At 41.9% G+C, this 22505-nt stretch overlaps 1 protein-coding gene across 1 annotated transcript in view; it reads right to left on the bottom strand.

The window, feature by feature from the left end:
- Positions 1 to 22505, bottom strand: part of LOC111870083 (sodium-dependent proline transporter) — a 106170-nt gene that overhangs the window by 50853 nt on the left and 32812 nt on the right. The window contains exon 2 of the mRNA XM_023862066.2: positions 14188 to 14469. Within this exon, the coding sequence (XP_023717834.1) occupies positions 14188 to 14469 (282 nt within the window). The remainder of the gene's footprint in view (positions 1 to 14187; positions 14470 to 22505) is intronic.

Here is a 22505-nt window from a genome sequence, read left to right as displayed (position 1 = left end):
ATAGGCTCTGGACTGAATGGTAGCAAGCATTACCCGAGTACAATCGCCTCTTAATTTCCTCCTGAATCAGGTTTCGATCTGTTATCGTTGTTCCCAAATATCTGAACTGTGCCACATTTTCAAAACATCTGTTTCCTATCTTTATGTCATGATTTCGCCCTGCATTTTGGTGACGAGACAGAAACATATACTTAGTTTTCTCAGTGTTCACTTCAAGACCAACCTCCTCACTAGAGTCGATTAAAGTTTGTATGCTTTTCTTTATGGTATCTACACTATCACCCAGTAGATTCACATCATCGGCATAGACCAACAGCGGATGCGTCCAACTTAATTTCAGTCCCACCCGGTTTTCTTGGACCTTCTTAATGGGTTATTGTAAAGGAAAGTTGAAAAACAGTGACGATAAAGCATCTCCGTGTTTTAGACCATTCTGAATACGAAAATTATCAGACGAATGTTTACCTGTACGCACTATACTATACGTTTCGTTTAAACACAGTTTAATTAGCCGAACTAGTTCCATGGGTACCCCAAACTCTATGAGAATACTGTACAATACTTCCCTCCTAACTGAACCACAGGCTTTCATGAAGTCTTGAATAGCGGATGTACTGTCTCATTGTACTCCCATTTTTTCTCCGAAAATTATGATATGCAAAATTTTAAAGTTAATAAATTTTAATAAGTTGTATAGAAAGACGTGTTGCACGTGACACGGGGGAACCAGTGATGTGGAGCAGGATGCTACAATATAATAAATTTCATGCTCGATATCTAGTGAATAAAGCCGTGGCGATAGGCAACCCATTCGACATATGTGTATTGAAGTTAGTCATTAAATATTTTTAATAGTCTTTCCTGTGGTGTGAACGCAAGCCGGAAGTAAAATAGACGACAATTTGACTCCATTCATGGTAGAAACCAAGCATTACGTGGACTCGACATAAACAAGGTTTATTTTATACTTATGGGGGATAATGGGAAGTCAACTTTGTCACTACTCTTTGTAATAATTATGCCTGTATTTGTAAGAGAGTTGAGGGTGGGGGGAGCAGTTTAGGCCGATACTTGGACCTAGGAGATGTGAAAGAAGACGTGACAGACGGATGGAGAAAACCGCATCAAATTAAGTTTTATATTTTGTACTCTTTGCTCAATATTGTTAGTGTGCGGAAACAGAGGAGTAGAGCCGGGCGGGACGCATACCAGTAATGCGTACAGGGGAGACGAGAAAGGTATAAAACACTTCACTTAGAAACTCTAAGTTGGCAGAGCTCTGCCTAGACGGAATGATAACATAAAAATGAATCTTAAAGAAACGGACTGGGAAAGTGTGAACTGGATTCATCTGGCTGAAGATAGGAATTGATTCAGGCTTCTTTTCCCACTACAATTAACATTAGGAGTCCATAGTAGACATCAGCTTCCAGGGATAACATGTATTTGGTTGACTGATAGTTAATAATAAAAGGCGCTGTGTTTGGGGCGGTCTGACGCCCGTACTTTTATTACATTCTATTCCAGTCCCTTCTCTTTAGCGCCTGAGATAAATAATAGACCTACATTGGTTTGTTTCTAATTGATAACGCAGGAAAAGGCCTATAAAATAGTTTGTTATGTTTATGGCCTATTGCCCTTTGTCTTCTAGTTTGCTGTCTAAAAGCGTAAAAATTAAAACATACAAAATTTTAATCTTGCCTGTGGTTCTGTATGGGTGTAAAATTTGGTCTCTAACATTAAGGGAGGAACATATACTGAGGATGTTTGAGAACAGGGTGTTGAGGAGAATATTTTGACCTAAGAGAGATGAAGTGGCCGGAGGTTGGAGAAAACTGCGTAATGAGGAGCTTCATAACTTGTACTCTTCTAAAAGTACAATTAGAATTATCAAGTCAAGGAGGATGAGTTGGGTAAGGCATATAGCAGGAATGAGGATAAGAGTAATGCATATCGGTTATTAGTGGGAAAGCCAGAAGGAAAGAGACTAACAGGAAGACCAAGACGTAGGTGGGTGGATAATATTAAAATGGATCTTAGAGAGATAGGATGGGGTGGTATGGAGAGAACTGATCTGGCTCAGGATAGGGACCAGTGGACGACTCTTGTGAACACAGTAATGAATCTTTGGGTTCAATAAAATGCTGGGAAGTTATCGAATAGCTGAGTGCTCCGTGAAACTAGTGAGTTTATGGCTTATTTTCATGTAAATGCTTCGCGTTTTATGACTAAAGGTTTACTGAACAACGTTCTCAAGTAACGCCATAAATGTAGGTTTAGCGGAGACGCCATGTTATTTTACATTTTGAAAGAATGCACTAAAATAGCACACCGGCGCCTTAATAAATGCTTTATTTTTCAAGATTTTGTACCACGAAAGTTTCGGGATTCGTCGTTCAGATGCACTAACATGACTCACCTCAAACATCCTCACCGTCACCGTATTGATATAATTGATGATAAGAAATAACATGAAAATCCGGGAAGAAGTAAGCACCTACTTTGCTATCACTACACACTGAGTACTTTGTACGACACGGACCGCATAGAAAACACCGCGTCCAACAACTTTCGAATACAATGTGACATGAAGCCTGAAAGCTGGAATGGTGCAGCCAGAAGAGACGGCTGTTCATAGGTAAAGGCTGGCTAAACACGTCCCCGCGGCAATGAATACACAAGCAACAAAGTAATTAAAGGGGCACACAGACACAGAGAGTAGGGTGATCTCACAAGATCCCCTTTATTTGTTCAAAGTAGGGGAAGTAGGCTAAAAAGAGGGGGACATTTAGTGTCATTATACCAAGTTTCATGAGAATGCGTACATTTATTTATTTATTGTTATTGTTTTATTTCAACTGCAAATGGATTTTTACGCGGTAGCAGTGATACTACAACAAGATATAACACACATCATACAAAATAACAAACCACACTTCAACAAAACACAGCATACAAAACTACACAAGCAATAAAGATGCTTTTGGTGGGGTGACAGAGACAGGGAAATGGGGATGCTATAAAAAAGTCTACGCCAATGTGCGCATAATCGCACCCCCACAGCACATAGAAATATCTGAATATTCGACTCAGTGTTCCTTCGGTCTGCCGAAGTCACAGGCGAACTGTATGTGCGCTGTAGCGTTAAAAGTCATCATCAGATTTGCTCTTCTCACACTAAGAGCAAGAACTCTCTCCTGCAACGCTCCACATGTCCTCATTCCACTCCACTTCTTCAGTCTCTCTCAAGGAATTCAAAGCCGCCCGCTTTCCTGCAAGCTTAAGGATGCAGGCAACGAAGTCCGTAACAGCGCTGGGCCTCTTTGAATTGTCCCTGGGCATGCAGCACGGCGCAGTAAAAAGACAGTCCTAAAGGTTCTGTGGTTTTATTTCTTTCGGAACTCATTATTACAAATACACAAAGCGGGAGCACCATCCTTTTCCCTGGCTTTCTTGAAACAAAATTCATTCAATTAGTGAAATTTCTTGTTTATCACGACAGTCCCGTTAACACAAACTCCTATTTGACTCTTCTTCTCTTATCTCATTCTTAGGTATTCTCTTTTCTTTGGGGAATATTACATTTTATTATTGTGACGTGTATAGCCACTGTAAGGCAACGACTCTCTAAACATATTCCCACGAAGCGTACGGATGCAACAGAAGGACATTCATTGGTAGTTAGCGGACCAGTAAACGCATCATTAACAATAGAAGACAGTGTTTACCGTGGAGTCCGTGCTGAGGGCTTATAAACCAGCACAGTCAGGAGACGCGACGGAGTACGGAGTATGACAGAATACATAAAAATTATTGGAAGAGAATTTGGTTAAATTCTGGAAATGGCAGGCGAAGATGATTGAGAAGAAATGAATGGAAAGAAGGGAATTGGACTGCGGTAAGAAGACTTCACGTGTGATTTACAGTGACAATGAGACTGTGATAGGTTCGTTGTCAGGATATGACTAGTGAAGGCTGAGATTCATAATGCATATGGAACGGTGAACTGAAAGTGTGTAGAACAGCGATAGCGCTGTGTCGCCTGCAGTCCCGAAATATCTGAATGTGTGAGGCGCAATAAATCCAATCATCCGATCCAAAACCCGTCTTATATGTCACCCCTACACGTGACGTTATGAATATATAATATAGATGCTATCTATATATGCAACTTTCAAAAATAAGAATTCTAATAAGTGAAACAATAGTAACTGTAAAATTAATATTAGGATTAAGTTTAACAAGAGTGCGATTGAAAAAATAGCCTGAAGACGGCCGCAACATGCAAGGCGAAAGTATACAATGAATATTGTGTTTGGTGATATTAATATATTGAATATTGAATAAGAGTATATTACGCACAAATGCAACAAACACTAACATTAAATATGTAAGATTTGAGGTTTCCACGGCGGTGACTATGAAGAAAGGAGTCTTCTGGGATGTGGCACCGTGTAAATGTGGTGTTAACCGACGTTTCGGAGAAACGTATCGCCTCCATCTTCAGGGTAGAAGGAAAAATAAGAAATCCGCAAGCGAAGAGACCGTGAGAACCGGTACAAGCAGACTGGTCTGTACAGGAGAAAAGATTGATCTCTCCCACATAAAAATTTTCGGATGTCCAGCTTATGCTCATGTACCATCAGAGAAACGCCAAAAATAACAATCTTGGGTAAACCTCAAAGAAACACATTAAATATTTATAGTCAGCCTCGTAATGTTTGTTAAAAAATTGAAAAGATCAAATAACAGATTGTTTTCAGTTACTTCGAAATATTGTAAGTGAAACTCGAAACTCGTGTATTTTTTATTGCTAGTGGGATGGGACTAAGTCCCTTGTACTGCGGCCACTTCTGGCCTATTGTACCAGCCCCAGATGATAGGTGAGGGTGATTGTGGAGCAATTGGTGGAACGAAGATTGGCAGGGGAAACCGAAGTACTCGGAGAAAACCTGCCCCAGCGACACTTTATCCACCACAAATCCCACTTGACCAGACCCGGGATCGAACCCGGGCCGCCGCGGTGGGAAACCAGCGACTAACCGCTTGAGCTATGGAGCGGCCAACATTTTTCATACGTGGAATAATCAGTACTGGGAAAACATTTTTTTACACACATTCACATACAAATAAATTTTTAAAACGAAATAATTTTTCTTACTTATTCTTCTATACGAAATTAATTTAGAAAAATAGAAGTTAAAAAGACATAAAAGAGTAAAATATAAGTGGAACTGTAGAAAGAGAGAAAAAAGAAATAACATAGCCTCTTCAATTCTGATGTTTTCCACTTCACGGCACATAATCATCAACTCGCCTAATTTTACGCTAAATAATCTAAACAGTTGTCACGACGTCGTTCAATAGCTTACGAATTACCGACCTCTAATTCGATGTTTCGGTTAGCAAACCATGGAGACTGAAAGTGAAAGAAATGAATGACTAAAGGAAAGAAAATCGAATGATAGAGCGAGAAGAGAGGAAGAGAAATAAGAAATACGAAATGGGTAGGCAGACGTTGCGAAACGAGAGAAGGAGGCAGTTGTGTGTGTGACCTCCCCCACACTGAGCTGGCAGTGTGGTGTAGTCCGGCCCGGGGATCGGAGTCCCGCTGCGAACCGCCATTTCTTCCTTCCAGTGGCTCATCTTTCCATTATCGTTTCTTTTCTTTCTCGATTTTTATCGAATGACTTTTTTGAGGATGAAAAACGATCATATTCGAAATCTCCGTCTGGCGCGTCTCCACTGTGGAGATGAGGGTGAGCAGGCCCACCATCGATCCACGTTCTCCNCTCCTCCCCCCCCGGCCCCCCCGCCACTGAGCGTCAGGCCAACTGCTCTGCAGATTCCGTCAACTAGCGTAGAGGTATCAACATTGAGACTAACGAGATAATTAGCAATTCTCTGAATGGGGGAGGGGGCATTTTAAGCTGGACTTACAATAAGACACTGACCACTGAAAGATGTTCTTCAATATGTATTTTTCAAAATTGCGCATTTAACATGCTATATCCCACGTTTGTCTTTATGTACATTTAATTCAGGTACGAGTCTTTTATAGGAAACCCAGTTGCACTGGAGATATCACACTGTATGGAGTCTGAAATTATCTTCCCTTGTATTACTGCGAAATATACGTCTTTCGAAAACTGTTTCAAGCGTGAATTATAAAACCTAATAATATTACGTCATGTGTAAAACTTCTGTACGATGTGACAAACTTCATATAAACTGGGGTTACCTTTTGATTTATTCGAAGAAAAATTTCGTGCAAATCTCTCTAGTAGTTCCAGATGCTTAAAATAGTGAGCGTGCACTATTTTATTGCTTTGCTACAGAATCTATATGAAGATAATTATTTTTAAAAATCAGCTAAGGTTTTATTAAAGAAAGAAGGCTTAAGAGCCGACAGTCCGGAACCCATTGCCTACCGAATATGAGGTACTAACTAGTTAAACACAACAGTCAATGTATCTGTAGGGCTTCGGTCTCATCTGGTTATTTCTGGCCTTAATTTAAGACAAAACACATGCAACCATGTTTATTAAATTCAAATGTTCATGTTCCAGTACTTTATAACATTTATGAAGTTCGAGTCAAGCCGGAAACTAGTCTCAGTGACCGAATATTGGCACTGAATCTACGAACACAACATCTGTGTTTTATCTTAAATATAATATTAGTGGATCACACTGTCTTCCGGGTTATAACACCGTATTACTGTGAGGTAGAAGGTACAGTCTTTTCAAAGAAACATACTGTCTCCAGCTCCCTGGCAGCAGAGACACTGCATTCTTGTGACACGTTGGAATCATCCAATCAGATCACACCAGTATAAAAACAGATGACAGCCGAAAAATGAATCTTTACAGCCGTGACTACTTGACCAGCCAGTATGTTGTCTGACTGACAGATCGATAAGGCTACAGATTAACTGACCAACATTCTGACTGATTGGCTAGAAACCTGATTGACTGGCTGCTTGATTAGACAACAGGTTGCTTACTGCCCGACTGACAAGACAACAGCTTGACTGATTGACTAACAGGCAGATTGATTTACTGAATGTCAAACATTTTAATTGGTTAAATTTGGTTTAATTGGTTNACCAGCCAGTATGTTGTCTGACTGACAGATCGATAAGGCTACAGATTAACTGACCAACATTCTGACTGATTGGCTAGAAACCTGATTGACTGGCTGCTTGATTAGACAACAGGTTGCTTACTGCCCGACTGACAAGACAACAGCTTGACTGATTGACTAACAGGCAGATTGATTTACGGAATGTAAACATTTTAATTGGTTAAGTAATTGATTGATAGGTTGGATAACTGGCCAACTAGGAACTTCTAAATTTTCCACATTTGTCTGCTGTCTGCAGTATCCGATATGGTGCTAGATAATTTAAAACCATTCCTATATTCAAGCGTTTTATCGAATAATTCGTGGGTATATTACGAAAACAGTTTCAGCCTCAGAAGCTTTCATCTTCTAAGTGTTTTTGTTTGTGATTACATTAGGAAATTCAGCTCCTTGGTAAAGAATATGGCTACATTCACGAGGTATATTTTCGAATTTCTATCAAGGAATGTTCCGGTAGAAACTGGTGATGAAACTCGTCAATATTTCGCTGCTTCTTTTGTTAGGTTAATGTAGTCAAGGTTACTATGTTTTGGGCAGGAAGCCCGGACAGAGGGAAGTATATAGTTAAAGGAATTTAGACAGGATCTCTTGGAAGCTGGCAAATGGAAGGACAGAGAAGAGGATGGGAGAATAAAGTGTACAAGTTCTGTATGAGGGATGCCCTGCTATAGCGGCGTGGAGTTGGCTGAAATGACTTAGTGTCCAGTGGCGGTCTCTTGCGACACTGCCAATCATTATTCTGCTCATATGTAAGTGAGTCAATCAGTCATAAGGTCAGTCAGGTAATCAGTAAGTCAGCTAATATATCATCCATCATATCGGTTAATGTATCAGTCAGCCAATTAATTTATCAGCCGGATTTTCAGCCTTTGCATCGATCAACCAGGCATTCAATGTAACAACCAGCTAATTACTGAACGTACCAACCATTTATTCAGTCTATCAGTCATCCAGCCAGTGACATGAGAGTCAACCAGTCAATGTATGATCCAACCACGCGGACAGCCTACTGGAGTGAAGTGGATACTGATACTGATCTCGTAATACGATGACTGAAAACACCGGCCCTGGCGTCAAGTGGATGTTGCTATGATACAGTGTAATAAAAAGAGTCTGACGTCATTGGCAAGCGCAACAGAGGAAATGGGGGGAGGGGATTGTAACTATGCATAACGAGATATGAACTAAGTGCCTTGTGCAAACAGATCGTCTGCTTCCCTTGTCACCAGGAGAATTATAAAGTCTAGGGACTAGCACTATCGATTGGACCCAACTGAGTAAGTTTTACTTGAAAACAGAGACAGAATCCAGTCTCCGAAACGCTGTGTTTTGAAAGTGAACAGGACGGTTTTAGGTGAAGACAAGACGATGGATAATGTGCAGAAACATAATATTTGTACCAATGTACCATGTCACAAACTTTTAGATCTTATTTCGACATAGTTTAGAAAATTTTACGCTCAAGGTACCGATGCTAGTGCGGTGCAAATCCCTAAAATGAAGGGACCCTGGGTAGCTTCCTAATATTCCCATTTGATAAAGCGACTACCCATTGTCTGTCTACCCATCGTACCGTCCGTAACATCAACATGGCGGCTATGTGAACAAGCACCATATAATCTAGGGTCCTAAAATCTGTGTGGCAAAAAGTATTTAAAAACGTTCAACTTTTAATGTCATTATTCTTTTACAACACCGAAGAACTAGTGAATGACAGCGGCAACGTTGTTGAAAATTAGTAAGGTACGCCACACACCGGCATGCGTCAAGACATGTAACAGTCAATACACGATGTCTGCGACATGACGCAAAGAAAGGAGCACAGTTGAAACTAATGAGATTATGAAAACCGCCGCACATCGGTCTGAGTCATGATGCTGACGTCAGCTTCATGCTGACCGATCACGAATGAAGCAAGACTGCGTCTTTGTCTCATGTCTTGATGCTTGTCTTGACTCAGTTGGTGTGCGGCCGCCCTTAGAAAGACAAACAGTATCCGTGCCCACAAATTTAAACAATTTCGGAGTGATAAATGGAGGGAAACTTTGAGATTACAACTGACAACTTCAACAAAATGAGAATTTGTACCACAAGACATTACGCACCGCTAGGCTAGATGGGTTCAGTTCACATACATGGGCTGAACGGGTAGCCCGGATATAGAGAACAGGAAATACACCTGTAGATAGAGCCTTGTGGAAAATAACTACTAGGTAGACCACTAAGGTAGAGGCCTTGCGACGAGCTGATCACTCGCCCAAGGAGTCCTACCGTATGTGTAAGATCTAGAAAAACCGAAGTGAACGGAGTTCATGGAGGTAGGCCTAGGCCCACTGGGGCTGTAGTGCCAAAGGAAAAGAAAAAAGACCACTAAGGAGATGTAAGGTTTGTGTTCAGTAGTGTGCTGTGATATTAGTGTTTTCTGCTACTAGAGCTAATTATAAAGGAAAGCAAATATACCTACAGTGGGCCGAAGGTTGTCTAATGGGTTTGCTTACAATACCGTACAGTAGGTATAACTGGTATAGACTCTATACATAACGTAGTCTACACCTCTTGTAATGGCTTGGCTATGTTGTGTCTAAGTTTTCGTACGGTGAAGAGAAGTTCTCGCCTCCTGACAAATCTGATCCTCAGATTAATCAAACCCAGTTGTCTTAGCCTGTGGATTGCGAAGGGGCGCCTAGCTAAATCCCGGGAACTTCGCGCCATCCATCAATTTTCCATTCTCCCACCCCCCATCCCAGGACAAGAGAACCCTTTGTAAAGCACAGTTTTCTTACTGAAACTTCGCATTGGGGAGGCATTCGCTTTAGAATTTAACACCTTCCACGCCATGCAAGAGTTACCTCATTGAGGTTTAAAGTCAATGTCCCTTCAAGTCTGGATTTATTTGGTGTGTGAAAATATCATTTTTTTATTGTGGAAAAAATAATTGTAAATACAAAAAGGCCTAGGCAACGCCTATCCGGCCTCCTGTAGCACGTTCTTGTAAACATCTTATTCTATCATAGCGGTCACCACGCGATTTTTAATATAGATCGTAAATCTGGGAGTATATTGTTAATGATCAGTACAATTACTTCTTTTACTTTTCTTACATATTTTATATAAATATAGGAATGTTGTTTATGAAGTAACAGACGCCTTGCATAAATCTTTTTCTTCTAGCTCTAAGTGCTCTGTAACTGACTTTGAACGGAACGTATGTGCTGCCATCTCTGGACAGTTAGTTAGTTACTTAGTTATTGGAGAGGGTGGGTTTCCCCATGCACTTAGCCCAGTATTGGTCCATTGTGCTTCCCTCTATCATATTCTACCCGTCTCTATATCCTACCGATATTGGTGCGTACCATCAGTCCCGACCGAGCCAGCGAGTTCGGTCTCCACTAGCTTGGCGGTATCTATAATGCTTCCCCCATCTATCAGAGGTGTTAGAGACTACTTGTTGGGCGGGAAACATCCTTGACTTTGGCTCCGTGACCTTCTTTGGAGATATGAGGTTCTTTTACGTGCCGTAAAGCTACGACACGGGACACACGGCTTAGTGTCCCTCCCGGAGGACTTGTTCCCTGAATTTTTCCGCCCTTAAAAATTCGACGACCTCCGCCGGGTTTGAACCCGCGTACCATGAGTCATTAGGTGGGAACGTTACCTCTAGACTACGGAGGCCGCTTATCTCTGGACAGTTAGAACCAACTATTCGTGGCTTTTCAGCCGAAATATAGTAAGAAATGGAGGTTTCTCTATGCAGCAATCAGTATCGAAAGTGCTGAGCATTCAGTATTAAGTGCAGAATGCTTTGTCCTAACGGACATGGAGAAGTATGCACAGAGTTACATAATAGTGAGGCACATCATCCAATCTCTTTTACAGATTTATTAAATCCAGAATAATATAAGAAGTTTAGGCATGTAGCACGCATGGGCAAACGGGAAATTCTTAAAATTTTAGATTGTGACACCTAGACATACGCTGAACAGTACTGTTATTGTTAATATAAGGGCAGTATATATGCGAAATGGATTGAATTGGTTCGGGCTAAATAGAAGGGAGGAATTTTGTGGCAATGGTGAAAAAACCTTCCGAGTTCTATAGTAGCGAAATTATTTATCAACTGAATAACCACAAAGTCCTCCAAAGTAGTCATTAAACTGGTCAGCCAATCAGTCAGTTGAGTCGGAAATGAAAAGCGGCTTTACAGAAGCACTCACCTTCCCTTTGTATGAATGCCTCTATCAATATTACCTCCTAACAAAAAGAGCTTTGGTCAAATTCGTTGATATTAATAAAAATCCGTGGGACAGCGGTGCTGTTACAAATTATTCCAATTACACGTTTTCGCGTTCTTAGAGTTCTTTGTATTCTTTCTTCATTTCTCATTCGATTATCCTTATATTATGTGTCTTCTATTTACCTCTCTGTCTCTATCCCTCTCTATATATTCTATTCAACTGCTATTGCAGTCTCGATCTTTCGCGAACATAGCGCGCATGTGCAGATAAATTGTAATTTAATGTATAAGAATTTATCAATGGCAGGAAAATTTTAAATGTCATAGCTAGAAATGTGAGTTGTTTATTTTGAAAGCTTTGCTCATCTGTTCAGTTTGCGCTTATGCAGAGTAATGCAGGCCTGTATATTAACAAAAAAGATGAATAAAAATTACATAGAAAAATTAAATTTACGGCGGTAATTTTGAAATAATAGCTATTAGTGGAATTCATATATTATTGATAGTGCTTATTCTGGAACTGGGAGCCAGTCACTCAAACACCAAGCACTGTAGTTGATTATGTTACGATTAAAATAAATGTATTCTCGTTGTTTAGCGTTGAACCAGAAAATGATTATTCTCATGCTCGGTTTCGAGGGGAATAAAACGCGAGGTCAGATATTTTGGACAAAGTTAGTTATTATTGGCAAAATTTGCCAACATGTTTACTCCAGACGGTCTCTCTCCTGTCGCTCACAGTTTGGAGCATAAGGCATTCGTGAAACGGTGTGTTTCACTTCAGCTTCTTAATCCCAGGACAGTTGGTAGGACTACTCGGACGGGGGATCAGCCCGTAGCAAGGCCGCTACCTACACAAATACAGAATAAAATCAGACAAACATCCATGCCTTGAGTGGGATTCGAACCCATGATTCCAGAGTTAGGGTGGGCGAACACTGTTCATGTCTTAGACCGCGAGGCCACTGTGGTCGACGCTCCCGACAGGAGCACTGATTAGTGAATGGTATTATTCTGTGAAGTTTAGAGTAAAACGTAAAGTTGTCCCTGTGCTTAACTGATTAAACACTACGCCATGATGGCGTGGAGTGGATGTATAGACCCAAATTTTCTTGACCTCGGCACTAGTTGGAAATGAGTGGTCAGCTCCACGTCCCGGCCGCTTTACCCCGGTTACCCATTGAATTGGAGGCTGGTTGGGCCCCAGATGTGTATGGACAAAGTAGAGAAGAGAAAATTGTAGACCCCACGGGTACTAGAAATCCGACTATTTTGTCGTTGAGCACGTAGCCAGTCGCTGTACTGACTACGCTATCTCGTCTCATAAGAGTTTTAGTAAAATAACTGCTGTATTTACAGAAATTTTAATATTATTAATGTTCGTGTTTTTAACGAAGTGCGCTTTTAACAAATAACCGTTAACTTCTCACCGGACTTGATGATGGCGTAGAAATAAAACAATTTTTGATGCAAGAAGCCACTCACCAAAATTTTGACTTCGCATATTTCTCAACTCAGACACGAGGGTGTAGCGGAATAGACAGTGGCTGGATATAACAATGACCGGACTATAGACAGCCCATTACTTCAGTTTTACTTCTCATGGATAAATCGAATTACTACGCGTGCCATGCACAGATTACTCGAAGTGACAGGCAAATAGATGGGATAGCGCTTGTGAACATTCCCTTCGAACAATCTTTTATCGAATTCGTCGAAATTCGTGAATTTCTATAGGACAGTAATGCTACTGAACATTTTCTTAGTTGCCCAGTTCCCAGTCTCCAGCCGTCTCTTGTTCCGTTCAGTTTATAACATTTGATAGGTCGCTCAGCTCTTATTTAGATCTAGGTTTGTACTCAGGAGCTAGCCGATTAAACTCTGGCCTTGTTTACTGATTATCCTGATAGATTTTTCTTAATTTAACTCAGCCCTTATAAGCAAATTCCAGCACAGAACTTTAAATTAGGCCACTACCTCCTCCTTACAAATTCCTATATGTTCACCCTTTGTGATAGTGTGGCATATAGGCCCGTTGTTAGGCAACGACCGCGAAACAAACAACGAGACAATGGCCGTTGATAGGCAGCGGCCCGCGCGCAACAATGGAAGTACTGTTGGACGCAGTGTTTCCTATGTGGTCTGCTCCGAGGCTCTATGACTCGACCGACAGAGTTCAGTTCAGTTAGTGAGTGCAGTGCAGTGCCGTCAGTCATTTGAGCGAGAGAGTGAGGGGAACGTCCGCAGTTTGAAGCAGCTACCAAGCAACGGTTAGTGAAGAATGTAGCGTGCTGTAGTGAACTGCAGAGTGTGTGAATTAGCGATAGCGCTATACTTACTTGTAGTTACGTTCTGTAAGTGGTCAATAAAGCCAATTACCAATTCAAACCCTGTATATAGTCACCCATACACGTGACAACACCGTCTCGTTGGATGCTGAATGATCTATGCAACTGAAAGAGCATTGGTAAATAACGCAAGAATCAACCTCTGTGACTCAAATTGTTTATATGCCAGAGTGCATGAGGTGTAGGCTGTGAACTAAGGAGCCTCGGGTTCATTCCCGGTGGCTTTATGGGAGCTCTGTGGTGGGAAAGTGACACTGGACCAGGTTTATATTTCCGGTGTCTCTTCGGTTCTCCCATAATGCTCACAATTCCACCATTGCTCCATACTCATCTATCAGAGGTCCCTGTGTCGTGTGATAGCCCTGAGCAGGCAGTACATTATCATATTCTCGGTCTGTAAGTCTGGGGCTATGACCAGACACTTGGCTGCTTGCATAACATGCGGCTGAAGGTACTCACCGCCGCCATTCTGATAGGCGAGGTAGGGGAACCTCCAGACATTTCCGATGCCGACAGACAACCCGACACAGGACAGCAGGAACTCCCAGCGGGAACCCCAGTTTCCGCGTTCCGCCACCGAGGCCAGAGACGGCCGCCGGATGGCAGCGTCTATCCCGCGGTCCAGCACTGACTCGCGGCGTGCCACAATGTGCGCCGAGAAGCGTCGCGGCGGACGATCGCTCGAGCGGTGCCGTTCCCGCTCCCGCAGGGAACCTCCCCTGGGAGGGGATATGGCATTCCCTGTAAGGAAAGTTAAATGTCTGTTAAGAATGGTCCCTCTTTGGGATAACAGATCCTAACATTGCCACTCCAAACCGAACGCTTGTCATGTGGTTCTACATGTTTGGTATCTCGAACTCGCGACTGGCGACTTCTCAAAAAGGATTCAGCTCAATGGGCTTAGTAAGTTGTCTCGATCTGAGGGAAACACATAGACTGAGAACACATGAAAGTAATATTTGGCCTTGAGAATGGGACGAAAAATTGCGCAATTAAATTATATCCTTTGAGTAAAATTTTTAGATCGAATAAATTAAGGAGGCTGAACTTGGCAGAATATGTGACACACAAACAGGAAATATGATATACATACAAAATTTCATCCAGAAAATATAATATACCAGGGAGAGCTAGGCGTAAAAAGCAAAATATTAAAAATGTAAGGGTACTAATATAACACAATGTGTTCTACATAATATAATATAATGTAATATACAATAACATAAACTGGTCTTAGGGAAATGGAGTATGGGGCTAAGAGCCGGATTGAACTAATTTAGGATAGGTTTGAATAGTTGGCCTTCATGAACATTGAAACCGTAGAATTTGAAATTCTCACACACGTGAAAATTCACATTGTGTTCTTTGGACAATCTCCCATTTCCTTTGATTAAAATCTAAGCATTTGATAAGACAAATTAGAAAGAAATATTTACTATTGTTGCGATTTTGGGGCGTGACTATAGAAGGGGTATGGATTGGATATTGGCTTTATTGACACAATTATACACACCACTCGGAACTACAAGTAATTACAGCTCTACCGCTTACCTACATTTTACAAATCACTAGCACACGCTCAGGCTTAACTAGTCGTATCCTGGCAACGGATTTTAACACAATAATTATAAGAGTCTCACTGTAATTCAGCACATATATAGTCTTCTTTTCATAGCCGCACTCTTGCAGCTAACTCTTTTCTTCACAGCCGGACTTTCAACTCTCAACTGTAGCGCCCTCTCTCCTCTGCCTCCCTTGCAGATCTCAACTGAACTGCCAAATCTTAAATAACTGGATCGTCAAGTCAATCAAAGTCACATTGCAACTGACGGTCTGTCAGTAAGTCTTGGTGTCGAGCCCTATCTGGGGTTCATGACTAGATATTTATTACTGTTTGACAGTTACGGTCTTGTTTTCATGGGGTGCCCTCTCTGACGAGAGGACGGGCCTGTCTTTTGTATATGCTGCTGACCCTGGCGAGAACAGTCTTTCTCGGGTCCGAGTCCCTTGGGACTCGCGACCATATTTTACTGTCTCGCGTTTGAGACTTCCCTTTTCGTCGCCTCCTACCACTCGCTGGGTCACGGTGGAGGTATTCGACCCCGTCTCCACACGGGCCTCAAATAACGTGATCATCCCAATTTCCTTCGTTATAACCAATTTGCACGGACGGAATAGAAAACCCCCACGTGTTTATCGATCAGTTGCTTAGAAACAGGTTACATAACATCGTTGTTCTATTGTTGCTTGCGTGAATGTCGCAAGCGTTACCTAGCAACGACCGATGTTTACAGCGTCATCGCTTAGCAACAGGTTCATGCGCCACAGTACGTATGAGTAACAAAGTCGTAAAACAACAAAATTGAGAGGCTGTAGTGTTGGTATTACTGAGCAAGTGGTTTATGAAGTGCGCCTTTGATACGGGCTCAGAGGGCGAGATGTATGTACTAAGTTTTATGACGATCGGTTCAGGAATTCACATTATACTGTATTAAAGTTATTACAACAACATTTTAGAGGCTGCAGTGTTGTTATTAATGACGAGATGGATTTATGAAGCACGCCGTTAAGATGGCTTCATGTGGCATGGTACACATACCGACTTTAGTAAAGATTGATTGAGGCATTAGAAAATTGTTATGGGGGAAACACATGCAGATAGACAGCAAGGTGATATCATGAGCCTACTTCTAACAACATTGGCAATCTGGCCAGACTATCTTACTCAAGTGATCCACCATTCAATTGCATTGCATAACACTTTCTCTCTGCATAAGCCTGTCGCGCAAATTGTAATGTTATGTGAGTAGAACCAGCCTACGGTTATGTTAGTTGTGTTCCCTGTTTTACTGTCTTATTAATTAAAACTCTTGTATATAAAAACGGTTTATAGCAGTTCTCTTGGAAGTGTAGTTTCATTTTGTTTCATTTTGCATTTCGCCATGAGATTAAAATTCAATCCCCAACGCTTTTCTGGAACGTGTTACACAGGAGCATTTATACGCCCGGGCTGGGCTACACGTCATACAGAAGAGGCAGAGAAGTTATCGCGTCAATAAGGCGCAATGTTGGAAGTTGGAAATCATTGTAAGATTTGAGGCTTTCACGTCGGTGACTAAGAAGAAAGCAGTCTTCTGGGACTTGGCACCGTGTATATGTGGTGTTAACTGATGTTTCGGAGGAACGTATCGCCTCCATCTTCAGGGTAGAAGAAAAAATATAAGAAATATGCAAGCGGAGAGACCGTGAGGACCGGTAAAAGGTCTGCTTTTACCGGTTCTCACGGTCTCTTCGCTTGCAGATTTCTTATATTTTTTCTTCTACCCTGAAAATGGAGGCTATATGTTCCTCCGAAACGTCGGTTAACACTACATATACACGGTGCCAAATCCCTGAAGACTGCTTTCTTCATGGAAATCACTGTCAGGGCACAGGACTTTATAGATCTCAAGTCCGCTGTAATCTAACTTTTTTTTTAATTCGTTAGTAGGGGTGGAATCCAGCTGGGTCCACTCGGCACGGCGGCTACTGATTGGCCTATTGTAGCCTGCCCCGGGTGATTATGATGATGTAGAATTTGGTGGAATGAAGATTTGCAGGAGAAACTGAAGTACTCAGAGTAAACCCTCCCAGCGTCACTTTGCCCACCACAAATCCCACTTCACTAGACGCGAGAACGAAGCCGGGCCGTCGCGATGGGAAGCCAGCGACTAACCGCTTGAGCTATGGCGCGGCCATCTAACGCCTTGAAGCGTGCAGTTCGTCCACGTAATGTTTAAAACCTCAACTTCTATCTCACACACAACATATTTAGTCTCCGTTACAAAAACTAACCGGTAATACCATTCAGGAAAATAACCGCCGTTTATTCTTGGAATAACATGGAACACAAAACAATTCTGTGGCTAAAATGCAGAGATTTTTTAACGTTCAAACAAGATATATATAACAATCACAGAGAGTAGGTCGACCAAGTTTCAAATGCAAATTCTGTTATTAAATAGAAAGCTATTAACAGATTTTCGTGAAAGTCCGTTTGATCATTATGCAAGAAAGTACTTCCCCTGTTGGAAAAGTACAGCTGTGTCATGCGAACTCGTGAGGTGGGAGGTAACCATGAACAGTTTCACTGAAGTGAGGCCTATTTAGGTTTGGTTCTCACATCAAACAACCACTGTTTCCCCAAAACCTTAAAGTTACACTGTGTTTTTCTGGAGACTAAGAACCGAACATTCTGATTACCACATCATTTAATGGTAAGTATATATACCACTTCTTTCAGCGTTCAGTGTCTTAAAATTTCGATCGATTCCCACAACAAACAGCAATTTTCTTCCTAAATATCACGGCCTGATCTTTTTTTATATTCGCATAGTGGAGGGTGGAGTCCAGCTGGGTCCACTCGGCACGTCCGCCACTGATTGGCCTATTGTAGCCTGCCCCGGGTGATTATGATGATGGAGAATTTGGTGGAATGAAGATAGGCAGGGAAAACCGAAGTGCTATGAGAAAACCTGCCCTAGCGCCATTTCGTCCACCATAAATCCCACTCGAACAGACCCCCGGACTCGAACCCGGGCCGCCGCGGTGGGAAGCCAGCGACTAACCGCTTGAGCTATGGCGCGGCCTTCTGCCTGATCTTAGTAATGGCGCTGTGCATTTCCTTAGAAATAAGAACCGAAATTTAACTATGATTAAATTAATTTCGCACTGTAACCTTTAATGGGCCAATGATTGTCTAAATACTATTTTCAGAGCTAGAGGGAAGCACGTGTAGTCTCCATTACGAAGAACGGCCATTAGGGAAACAACAACTTTTTTTTTCTTCTGAGAACCAAAGTGTGGTCACAAATATTCTCTGTGCGAGAAATTCCGCGTGTTTAACGTTAAATCCAATGGTGTGCATAGCTTTCGGTCTCCTATAGAGAGCTAAAGGATAATCGAGAATATTTCCTGTGTGTCATTTCGTGACAAATAAGCTGTTGTGTAACCAAGGTGTTCATGTCGAGTATGTCCATTGTCACCACAGTATGGCGAGTCCTCAGGTTTCGGATGGAGGAGACGGCCTCCGGATATGAAGGGTAGCTGCAAACATATTGAACAAGCAGTCGCGGACAGCAGACAAGGAGTGGTTCTCCAGTTGGGGGGTTGGGCGTGGGGCTAACAACTGCTCCCCGTAAGGGATAAACCTGTTATGGAATCATACAAAAGAACTCGGACCTGGACGAAACACCAGGATTATGGTTAATATTAAAATGGATCTTAGAGAAACAGGATAGGGTGGTATGGACTGGATTTATCTGGCTCAGGACAGGGACAAATGGAAAGCTCTTGTGAACACGGTAATAAACCTTCAGGTTCCATAAAATGCTCGGAAATTTTTAAGTAGCTGCACACGTGGCGGCTTTTCAAGAAGAGCTCAGCCCCCATGAAGTTATTTGGTTCGATAGTTATAACCAAGTTGTTTGTACGAGTCCCTTAGCAGTTTCAGAGCGATAAATTCCATCTCTGAACTTGGATCAGAGCGACACAGCAGAATTTGAATCACCTTCACAAACGTTAACCTACGCGATAAATACACACAGTAAACGGCAAAGCTATTCTGTAACAGGCCGTGGAGGCCTGTAAGGCTGTGACACGTCAAGGCTCCAAAATTTCTAGACAGTTGGCCTCTACGGCCTGTTACAGGAACAGATTGATATATCCTAACACAGAGTGGGAGACAGGATTACTGGGGTTTTGGACTTTTTGCATTGTCCGAAATTCTAGGTAATAGAGGACACTCTAGGAAATATTACCTCTATTACTCTATTACCTAGCATTCCGGACGATGGAAAATGTCCAAAAACTCAATAATTTTGTGCGTCATCCACCATCGTCAGAACCCTTTAGAATCTACATAGTGGGAGATTTAAACAAGCCGCACCTATTACATATGTGATTCTAGGTACCTGAATACGATAGATCTTAAGAGACGAGAGAGCATCCGAACAGAGTAATATAAATAGGTCTACTGAACCAAGTTCCACTGTGGTATCGCTAACATTTAGTAAAGCAGGGCTGATGTTTTCGCTTGTTGTCTGTCCAACAGTGCAGAACTCGTTATTAAAGGAAGGATGAAAAATAAGGGGGAAAAATAAGGAAGACACGGTGGATAAAAGAAACGAATATAAGAAGGAAAGGGAGATATAATGAAATAAAAGAAAGAATATATCTCAGGACAAAGGATTCATCAGTTTCCCTGATACAATATCTGTTCTGATTTCTCTAATCCTTCGCTAACCATCTTTCAACGGCCCAGTTTGTGCTCCAAGAGAAGCAATCTGATTTGCTCTGAACCCGATGACGATCGCTATCTTGTAACATTAATCTCTCATATTTCCGTCTATTTTCCCATTCTCGTTTATTGCCTGACACTCTTTGTTTTCTTCTTACTACAATTTGCATGCATCATTACTTAAGAAATTCCTGTCATATTTTCAAACTAGTCTTTATCTACTTCACTTCCCATATGTTACGCTCTATCCTCAACATTCTTTCTCACTTTATTAATGGATTCGCGTCTTCTCAGGCAGAATAAATCCAGGTTTGCATCGGTTCCGGTTCACAACTCTTCGAGTCGAATGTTTATAATTTATCTGTGTTGCTTTCTTGAGAATATTGCCCTATTCCCAAAACCCGTATAATTATTTCTTTTCCCCAGCGAGTTGCGTGGTAAATATCTAGTGAATAAAGGAAATGCACAAATTTTATATAACGAGCTATCTGTATTACCGACAGGACAATTATCCTTATTGTCCGGACTCTGTAAAAGCCTCAATGGAAACAAATACCTCTCGTATGTCCGTTATTTAAGAAGGAAATTCTAGAAAGGGTTGGAACACGACAAAAGAATTTGTACCCCCGCTTTCATCATTATGGTTAAATATAGTTCCTTACATGTTCAGAGGAATATACATTTACTGAAACACAAAACCCTTACAATATTATGCAGGGAGATCGAGAAATCGCGCACATCACACTAAGCAATTATATTTTGATGGTTTAATGCACAAACTACTAGACATACAGCACTCTCTATTGATGTTTATAACCTTACATCTTAGAAATGCAAAATCAAATCATGTTTTTACGACATATGCTCGAAATAATTTCCTTGTTTAGCAAAGCATGCGCGAGCTCATTTTACCATGTTTGAGGCCGCCTGTAAACTGATGCTGTTAATCGCCGTTGTAATGCTCCCCTTGAGGTCACCCAGTGTATGCGGATTGTTTTATAGACAATTCCTTTGAGGTCCGTACAAAGGAAAAAATGTGCGGGTGACAAATCGGGCGAACGCGGGGAGGGGGGGGCACAATCCTTTCGAAATGAGACGGTCATCGAAAAACTCGCGCAAGAACTGCATGGTTTCATGTGGCACCGCCTTGCTGCAACCAAGGAACTCCATTAATATGGACCAATCTGGGGCTTCCTATATTTTGAACGCCGGAATGCCGGATAGATGTCAGGTCCTGCGATTGTCCAAATCAACAGAAGTGTTCATGAGGTTCTTCGGTCCTGAAGCAGATACTGAGCTGTTGGATTTGAGGTTCTCTCAGTCGCGCTTGTGCAGAGTTTGAAGAGTCATGAAGCAGCTCTGCTTGCTGCTTGTTTCACTCTGGTTTTTGCTTGACTGAGTGTTCTTCGATACTGAAGATAGAGGTGACATTTTCCTCCGAAACGTTCGTCGACTTTCAACGAACTACAGAGCGTTATATGCTACAATATATGACTGTTCAGGTGTATAGTTGGCTCCCATACAGCAAGTTGCCTCTCAATTCTCCCCTCACATCTCGCTCAACATAAAGGCCTGGATTCCCACCTCCACTTGAGGAGGTCTAAACAACTTCCCTTCTGAAAGGAAAAGCAAATCAGAATTGGAGTTGCCGTTGAATAATCATCCCTTGCTACCATGTTCAGTGTAGGAAGAAAGGAAGGAACCAAAAGAAAAGGAAAAGAGAAAGACAGAAGCAAAAAGAAGAAGAAGGATCTGAATTGTTATTGTTCAGGGGAAGGTAAGGCTGCTGCTACTGCTCGCCCGAACCTGCGCCTTCCTTTGATTGTGGTGGGGGCAACATCGAAAATCGATGCCACATCGCAATTGCTTGCACGTAGCCCGGTTGTTTCGGAAGCACAGAGTTTGAAACAAGCCTTACAAGGGGAATGAGATCATAAGAAGTGCTTGACATCCCCTCGATCTCTCTTCAGCATTATTATAAACTGGAGTCGATCTGTCGACTAGCTCCATCTTGTGATGCTAGGGCTCCACAAAGAACCCTCATCCTAGTCCGCGTATGTGATGATTGGGTATGTTGTGACTGGACAGGGAGACAACGGATGGGCTGGATTGTTGGATGGAAGGTTGGATCGATGGATTGAGATGTGATGATTGGGTGTGTGGTGATTGGACAGAGAGAGACAGATGGGCTGTATTGTTCGATGGATGGAATTTGGATGATTGGGTGAGAGAGACAGATCGACTTGATTGTCGGATGGGTGGTTGGATCGATGAATGGAATTTGGATGATTGGGTGGGAGAGACAAATAGGCTGGATTTTTGGATGGATGGTTGGATTGAAGGATGGAATTTGGATGGCTGGGTGGGGGAGACAAATCGGTTGGATTTTTGGATCGATGGATGGAATTTGGATGTTTGGGTGAGAGACAGATGGGCTGGATTGTTGGATGGATGGTTGGATCGATGGATGGAATTTGGATGAATGGGTGAGAGAGACGAA

Source organism: Cryptotermes secundus, unplaced genomic scaffold (assembly GCF_002891405.2).
Source record: "Cryptotermes secundus unplaced genomic scaffold, Csec_1.0 scaffold355, whole genome shotgun sequence".
Taxonomy (NCBI): Eukaryota; Metazoa; Arthropoda; class Insecta; order Blattodea; family Kalotermitidae; genus Cryptotermes; species Cryptotermes secundus.
Note: the sequence above shows the minus strand (reverse complement) of the source record. Positions and strands in the feature narration are given on the sequence as shown.